The following is an 8,834-nucleotide window of genomic DNA, read 5'->3' on the forward strand; positions in this document are numbered from 1 at the left end:
AATAAAGTAAGTACGAGGTTAGCGCCAAAATTTCCCGTCCTGACATAGATGCAGCTCCAGTATCACGATAAAACGATAAGTCTTGCGTCAAATAGTTTTTTATTGACAGCATTTTAAACAAGACGTGTCCTGAAAAATGTCACAAATAACGCAAATTGAGTATAGAGCAGTCATAATTTTTTTGACAAAAGAAGGGTTAGCACCTAAAATTATTAAAGAAAGGCTAGATGGTGTGTACGGCCAAGGTTCTCCTTCGTATTCTGTAGTGAAAGAATGGGCAAAACGTTTTCGAATGGGGCAGGAGCCCCTCGAAGACGATTCAAGAACTGGTCGGCCAGTGAAAGTCATAAGATATTGTTGCGATTGTGGAAGGGGTGGTATCGAGTGATCGACGTTTAAAGGTCAAGGAAATCTCAGAAATTACTAAGCTTTCTGATACAAGTGTTCGTCAAATCCTGCATGACCATTTAGGTATGCACAAGGTTAGTGCAAAATGGGTTCCTAAAAACCTTTCGGCTATTCAAAAACAACGCCAAAAACTAACGGTTGTAGGAAAAGTATAATATGCATAATATACTATTTGAGGAATATGCGTGTAATCTAAGTTTGCACCAACCCTGGTGTTCAGCTTAACTTTTGTAAGGTTGTTCGGAAAGTCATTTCGTTTTTTCCCGTCAGAGGACTTAATTAAGTTTTTTCGAAACCAACTTCACACTTAAGCCGCATAACCATTATATGTCTTGAGAGCTGATATTGCAAGGCTTGTGTGTGAAAAAGTTCTATTAATTCTACGCAGTAGTTTTTGGTTGGTGCCCTTTTAAATATGGAGAGCAATAAGCAGCATTTTCGTCATATTTTACTTTTTTACTTCAGAAATGGTAAAAATGCTGTCCAAGCGAGAAAAAAATTGACGGATGTGTATGGAGAAGTCGTGTTAACAGTACGCCAGTGCCAGAACTGGTTTGCAAAGTTTCGATCTGGCAATTTTGATGTCGAAGATGCACCACGGTCTGGAAGGCCGGTCGAAGCTGACAAGGATGCGATAAAGGCATTAGTTGATGCAAATCGGCTAATAACCACACGAGAGATCGGTGAGAGATTAAATTTGTCGAATTCGACTGTTTATGGCCATTTGAAAGGCATGGGCTTAACCTCAAAGCTCGATGTGTGGGTGCCCCATGTCCTTACGGAGCGAAATTTGTGTCGTCGCGTTGACGCGTGTGATTCGCTCCTCAAACGTCAAGAAAATGATCCATTTTTGAAGCGGATTATTACTGGGGACGAAAAATGGGTTGTATACAACAACGTTAAACGCAAGAGGTCATGGAGCAGAAAAGATGAACCGGCTCAAAGCGTGTCAAAAGCCAACATTCACCAAAAAAAGGTGATGCTCTCCGTTTGGTGGGATGTCAAAGGAATCGTTTTTTTTTTGAGCTTTTGCCGGACAATACAACGATTAATTCAGAAGTCTATTGTCATCAACTGGACAAATTGAATGATTCACTTAAAGAGAAGAGGCCCGAATTAATCAACAGGAAGGGTGTAGTGTTCCACCAGGATACTGCGAGACCTCACACAAGTTTGTTCACTCGCCAAAAACTTTTACAGCTTGAATTGGACGTACCGCAACATCCACCATATTCTCCAGATCTGGCGCCTTCCGACTACTATTTGTTCCGGTCCCTGCAAAATTTTTTGGACGGCAAAACCTTTACCCCAAATGAAGATGTCAAAAACCACCTGAACCAGTTTTTTGCCAGCAAGGACCAAAACTTTTATGAGAGGGGAATTATGTTACTGTCAGAAAGATGACAAAAGGTGTTGGACCATAATGGCCAATATGTAATTTAATAAAATATTTATTCATTACACGAAAACTGTCTTTCATGTTCCCCCAAAAAAACGAAATGACTCCGAACAACCCAATAATACATAATACAAGGCAATTTTATAAAATACAAAAAATGGTTTAACAACAAACTCATTGACATCAAATCTTGTAATAAATTTAAGTATTTTTGGATAATTGTTGATAGTCATTTGAGATCTAGAGGGAATATTTGTTTGTCTGTTTTGAAATTGTTTACAAATTCCTATTCATTTTATTAACTCTCTTACTCAACAGAATGAACGAGTCACTGTCATACCTAAGGTAACAAGTAAGGATAGTAAAGTATATAATAGGATTGCTTAATAATTATTTAGAATCAGATTAAAAACATTTATTAAAACCGAAATAACTTGAGTATAATAATATAAATCTAAAAATAAATATAAAGCATTATAAATTTGATGAAAAAATAATTAATTTAATATTTTTAGTATTCTGTATGCTTTCTAGGATAAAATAAGCAAACTTATCTAAGAGTTATTATTTCTTTACTAGAGACGAAATCTAGAATTATTATTGTTGTTTGGTTTATTTTTACGTGTTTTTTTTGGGTTCTACAAGGTTTTCAAAATTTGCTTTCAAAGCTACAATTTGTTATAGTTCTAAGTTGTCCAATTAGTTCATAGTTTAATTGATAGTATCCTGGGGAATTATTCAGTATGTATTGTCTTTTTTCCGCCTGTATTTACTGTTTTCGTTAGATATATTGTACTTGTTTTATAACATTTTGTGTGTTTTTTGTGACACTGAATGTTTTACAATATAGTAATTAATTAAAACAAATCTCTCTTCAAATATGTTATTTTGGAACAGGAAAAACAAATATTTTAAAATAACTAAAGTACAGAAACTTTTTGAAGTAAAGTTGTGGCATTTGTCAAGAGAGAATGAAACATTCTTATGATTATGTAATTACCGTTTCCTTAAAATCAAAAATAGGGTAATCAAAATTCGAAGTGAAGCTTTGTATCAAGATTTAAGCTTATAAAAGAAACAAAATTAGTTTAGCTAAACAGAAATGGCCAAGTTTCAGCGTTAACAACCGATCTAAGTTTTCCCTATCGCTTAAAGTAAGATAAATGGACTTTGCTTAAGACTTTTTTAGAGCATTAATCAAATGCTCTTTAATTATTTCTTAAAATTGAATTATAACTCTCCGCTCTTTAAATGTAGCTTAACGCTTAAGCGATAATATTTTTTTAACTAATCAAAACTTATACTTAAAGTTGTTCTTGCTTTAAGATTTTTTTAGTGCTTGAAATGGAATTAGAAATAGTAGCGTAATTTTTAAGCTAATATATCTTAGTTTTTAATACATTTCCAATACTTATGATTATATGTTTCGTAATCATAAGACAAATAAGACGTGGAGCTTTGTATGAAGCTTTAAGCTTACAATAGACTTTAGATAATAGATAATAGATAGATAATAACAGATAATATCGATAATATATTAGTTTGTAATGCCTTTCCAAGAGAGAATTAACAATAGTTATGAATATATCTTTGATAATCTTCTAATTTTCATTGTTTTCAGTTTTAAGAAGAAAATAGAAGTCTAACTAACCAAAACCGAACAAGTTTGAATGTAGCTTTGCTCGGGCGTATACGTAGGAAAATTATATTCATCTGATTTTTTTCATACGTTCCGTGCGCGTTTAAGTAAAACCGCAAATAAAAAAAACCAACGACCAGTATTTAAGGGGTCATATTTTTTTTCACATTGTCGACGTTTACCAACTTAAAGGATGATCGACTGCGCGCCCTCATATCTCCCGATCTACGTATAAATTATGTTATTTGACTTTGTAATTTTGTTCCAGATAACGAAACTGAAGATTGACAGCAACCCATTTGCCAAAGGCTTTCGAGATTCATCTCGTCTGACAGAATTCGAAAGGTATGCGTCCGAATGGAATTCCCTTAAAAATAATTCATTAATATGAATTTTAATGGGGGCCCCGCTCTTCATGTTCCTTTGTGCTCGCGTTCGAATTATGCGCCGGGCATCCGTTTTAATTGGGGGCTTAAGAACGTTCCTTCTGATATCTGCGTTAAATATTGGGTTTTATTAATAACTCAATTTTTGAAAAAATCACGTATATTTAAAGCGATCGTACGAATACTGAAATAATAGTAAATGACGTCATTACGTCTATCTCGAGAAGCGTGAGTGACAAACGAAAACCGTTGGTATAGAAATTGTAGCTCTCGAAGCTGCCTACAGGACCGTTCAAAGGAATTAGCCATATTTTTCAAGAATAATTTTCAATGTCTTTTGAATTTTTCTGGAAGAAAATATAATTTATGGATCCGGATCTTCCGCGTTTCCCTGTTAAAGAATTTTTCCAATCGGATCAACAGCCCAGAATAATTTTTCATATGTTTTTTCAGTTTAGGTGTGGATATGGACTTGTACTCTACTGCCAAATCTGGCACGAGATATCCCGAACACCCTGTACAATATGTGGAAAAGTTAAATACAAAAGAAACTGAAAACTAAAATGTAGTCTTCTAGTTACAGCAAATTATCTTTAAAAGAAAACCCGATTTTCCGACGCAGCGTGTATATTTTGAAAAAATCAATCTTATTGCTGATGATTATTAGTAACATTAGTAACCGTTTTTGGAAACATTTTTTCTTCTCGTGCCCTTGCAGAGGTGGTTTTTGCATTTTTTAAAATAGATTTTTTGCCCATAATATGCAATTGAATTTGGACCATTTTTCATTTATAATAAGCGCATAGGTATTTCTCGTTTTTCATCTTGACCATATCGCTTACAGGGAAACTATGGAATCGATGCTAGCCGAGCAGCACTACTTCCGCTCCCCCCTTCGGCCGTTCGGCGAGATGGACACCCACAATAACAACCTCTCTCTGGAGGAAAAGGCCATCTTGGCCGCGCGATCGCAGCTATTTTTACGCGCAGCTGCCGCCGCCGCCGCCGGCCCTTACGGCCCCCTGATGGGCGGCTTTTACGGCGCGGCAGCTGCTGCTTCCTCCCAAGCCGTTCCGGTGAACCCGGGAGTGATTTGGAACCAGTGGGCCTGCTTGGGGTCTTCCCTACTAGCCGCCCAGCACCAGCACCAACTGGCGGTCGCGACAGCGAGCTGCTCGCAGCTGAACCACCAACTACCCTCGCCGGTGTCGCCTTTGGCCCGCCCCTTGGCCCAGCACAGGTATAGTCCGTACGCGCCTCCGCCTAGGACGAGTCCCGATACGAACCTGAGGGATGAGATCGACAGTCCCGGTAGTCCTTAGATGCGATCATTAATTGTCATCGAACGCTGCCGCGCATTTATTATCATTCACGTACTTAATTCCGAGACCCTGAGAAATGTTCAGAGGTTTGGCAACACCGACGGTAATATTAGGATTGTTCCCACCGCAGTCAGAAATAGCTTCTTATTTTAGCTTCGCATGCGAATGTGAAGTATCTTATATTTTAACTCATAGAATTCTATGAAATCGATAACGGTTCTGCCAACAAGTTATTTTACAAAATCGCCAACAAAGACAAATTGACATATACAGGGTGTTTGTTAACAGAACATCAATTATTAAGGGGTCGATTTTTTTGTCCATTTTAGAAAGAATAATTCATATATTCTAAAGTTAACTTTTGAGATGCAGGAGAGTGAAGTTTCCAAAAATAAAATGTATTTTATAATATCTGTAATTGATAGTACGCCACTGATTTCTCCTAAAATAAAAATTGTTCTTACAATTTTGCAGTCACAGCTAAATCGTTTGGTTTATGAAATAAAAGCAAGTTTTCCTGAACACTGAATTAGTTTGCCCTAATTCATATGCTAGGTGGCCGACGAAGCTAAAATACTTCCAAATATTATGACCAATGGCACCAACCAGCTCACTGCACTGAAGAGGTGTCACAAAAATTATACCAATTATTTACTGACCATTGGTTTCGACGTTTGTGGCAGTCGGATTGGCCAGCAAGATCGTCCGATCTTATGCCATTAGATTTTTACCCAACCAAAGGATTTAATTCTAGGGAAATGATACGTCATTGGAAAGGGAATTTGATTTGCTCTTAGAATATGAGATAGAAAATGCACTTTTTACCATTTTAATATCTTGTAAGTAAATCAAATATAATTTCGATATTGTTTGCACTCTCGTAGAAATAAAAATTTAATTCAAGAAATGTTTTGGTCGAAAAATAAAGAAAATATCTAATTCTATCTATTATGAATGTATTAATTTTCAGAAAAATATAGTGTGTAAGTTACCGTCAAATATGAAAAACCCTATATATTCTTTGAAATGTGAGTTGTGATCAGAGACCAGATCCTCTGGAGGATCAAGAAATCACCAAAGTTGAAAAGAGTCCTATCCTTCTTAACTTTTCGAAATTAGGAACATATTAAAATTTTAATAACATTTCACTATTTAAGGATAGTTGGCAGTTTTAACTCTCATTAATAGAGGACAGAAATTATGCGTCACTGAAAATGGTTCACAATACTTTCCCAAAATCATAACGACCAAATGAAGAGTACCTCAGGGCTCGGTATTTTGCCCTATTCCCTTTGTTTGGAACTCAGAAAATGACCATTCGGCCCGTTGAAGTCAGATAACTCTTCTGAAAGTTCCATACTTGTTTCTTACCATACCTATCTTTGATAGGTCTAAATTATGACAGATTTCTTTTGCTTCCTTTGTTTTAAATTTTTTATAGTTTTGTTTTTTCAGTTTTTGTTATAAGTGCTGAGAGCCTTATCACTTTTTTATAGCTCTAAGGGATTTTTTTAAGTAGTTTTAATAATATACAACAAATTACCGTCAGCTAAGAGATCATCATCTAAATTAATAGAAAAATTTCTTTATGATGTCGGTGGCAAATTCCATCTGAACACCGTATAAAAAATATGGTTTTTGGTCGAAAATTAAAAAAAAATCCTCATTAAAAAAGGAACACTATTTATAATTCTATTTAACCTACAAATTAGCGTAGGGCATTAAAAAAAAACTACAAAATAAATGGCCGTCCATTTTTTTCTCCGTTTATTAACTATTGACGGGAATAAAAAATGCATTTCGCACGATATTCCCCGCGAGGCGAGCGATTTATACGCGATGCAGGCCAACGTACGTAATATATAGTGTGTGTTGAAAAATAAAACGTATTATTATCTGGCGAAATTGCTACGGGTATGATGCGTGTAATAAAAAAGCCATTAAAGGTATATCTAAAAGTACGGGCGTCGCGTTTACAACGTTCGCGGATAATATACTCATTTACCGAGCGGCTTTAATTTCGATCCAGATTGCGGAGGAAGCAGTAAATTGAAAGTTTCGCTCGGTCGCCACGTCATCGAGAAAAAAAAAATAGAAGAAAAGTCCGCAAGAAGTGGGCCTATTTTTTCTCTTCTTCTTCCGTTGTTTTACTGTTCTTTTTCACTCCAGGAGATTTTAATAATAATAATACTAATAATAAATTAAAAAAAAAAGCATTGGAAAAGCTATTCCTGACCAACTGTCAGATCTAGATGTAATAATCAATGCTTCATTAACGCTATTCCAATTTCAAAATCGATTACGAAATTTAAAAAGTTCCAAATGTTTTTGGCTGCCGCTTATATAGAAAATAGAAATTTCACCATAGCAATGAAATAATCAATTGATCATTTTTCCAATGATAAACCAACCCGCAGCCAAATAAAAATAAATATGATTCGTTTTATTTCACAATCAGATTTAATCACTGCCACTGGAAATTTCACTATCTGAATCATTATTAAAGTCAACCATTAAAATGTTAATTTTCAATCTATCAAAAACTCCATCTGTGGTCGTATTGTTCTGCCATGTGATTTCATCGTATGTTTATTTCATTTTTTTATTTATTAAACTTCCAGTCTAAAATAATTCATTAAAAATATTACTAAAAAAACCTAATCAAACGGTCGCCTTTAACTATCAACTTTTGTCGTGTGATGAATGATTATATAAGTATTTTTATTTAATTTCTTGGTATTAACTTCAAAATTTTTATTCTTGATGAATAATTGTATTAAAAAACGTTCCATATTATGAAGACTACATAAAAAGAACTTCTTTTTTCATACATTTCGTAAATTTCGTATTTCATAGAAGCCATTTTAAAATTAGGGACACAAATATCTGAAATTAAATTGCATCTGAAATTTTATTAATTTCACTATATCAGCTAAGCCTTCTGGATGCATCATTCTGTTTCTCGGTCAAGTTGTCGAATTTATCAAAATTTGCAAATAAAGGATCTAAAAGTCAATGAAAGATCGGCAATAACTTGGTTTTGACGTCTATTTATATTTCCATGCTGTACGGTTTCCCTTTCCGACTGACTACCCGAGTGACGGGGCCATAGTTTTGTCGTGCGCAGCAGCGTTTGATATTCTCCTTCGATGAAGATGTACATAGAATACTTATGATGTAAATAATCACTTATAATTTATTACCCTAATTATTTTTAAGTGACATTTTATTTGGTTAAGTCGGTAACAATTTTCTGTTTCGATTGGCGAGCTTGGGACTTGTTATCAACCAGCGTTCTGGACAATTCGAACTGACAGTGCTTATATTTTGTACATAACAGCCTCGCATTGTGTATAGGTATGACGTAAGGTTAAATAAAAATACATTAACATTTTTGAGTTTTTATTGCCGCACCCTCGAGAGACAAATATATAAAATATATTTTGAAAAATTTAATAAAAATATGTGCATATGAATCATAAAAATGCTTTCTTCTGTCTGCCAGATGTTACAGTTTGGGGTGTTCTAACGGTAAGTATACTTATATATTTTCATTAAAATCGATTCAAATAAGTAAGTTCCAAGCGATCCCTTTGATATGTGGTGGAAATAATCGGTTATCAACGCTCTTGTTTACAGAGTCGTAAATTAAATTGAAACACGTTACATCTGGTCTTCTT

General features: G+C 34.9%; 1 protein-coding gene across 1 annotated transcript in view; it reads left to right on the top strand.

Annotated features, from left to right (window-relative positions):
- The window catches only part of LOC132697023 (T-box transcription factor TBX20-like), a 65,010-nt gene extending 56,479 nt beyond the window's left edge, over window positions 1–8,531 (top strand). The window contains exons 6-7 of the mRNA XM_060662271.1: window positions 3,715–3,791; window positions 4,677–8,531. Of these exons, the coding sequence (XP_060518254.1) occupies window positions 3,715–3,791; window positions 4,677–5,154 (555 nt within the window). The 3' untranslated portion in view covers window positions 5,155–8,531. The remainder of the gene's footprint in view (window positions 1–3,714; window positions 3,792–4,676) is intronic.
- Window positions 8,532–8,834: the final 303 nt, after the last annotated feature.

Source organism: Cylas formicarius, unplaced genomic scaffold (assembly GCF_029955315.1).
Source record: "Cylas formicarius isolate icCylForm1 unplaced genomic scaffold, icCylForm1.1 PGA_scaffold_1__22_contigs__length_36826433, whole genome shotgun sequence".
Lineage (NCBI taxonomy): Eukaryota > Metazoa > Arthropoda > Insecta > Coleoptera > Brentidae > Cylas > Cylas formicarius.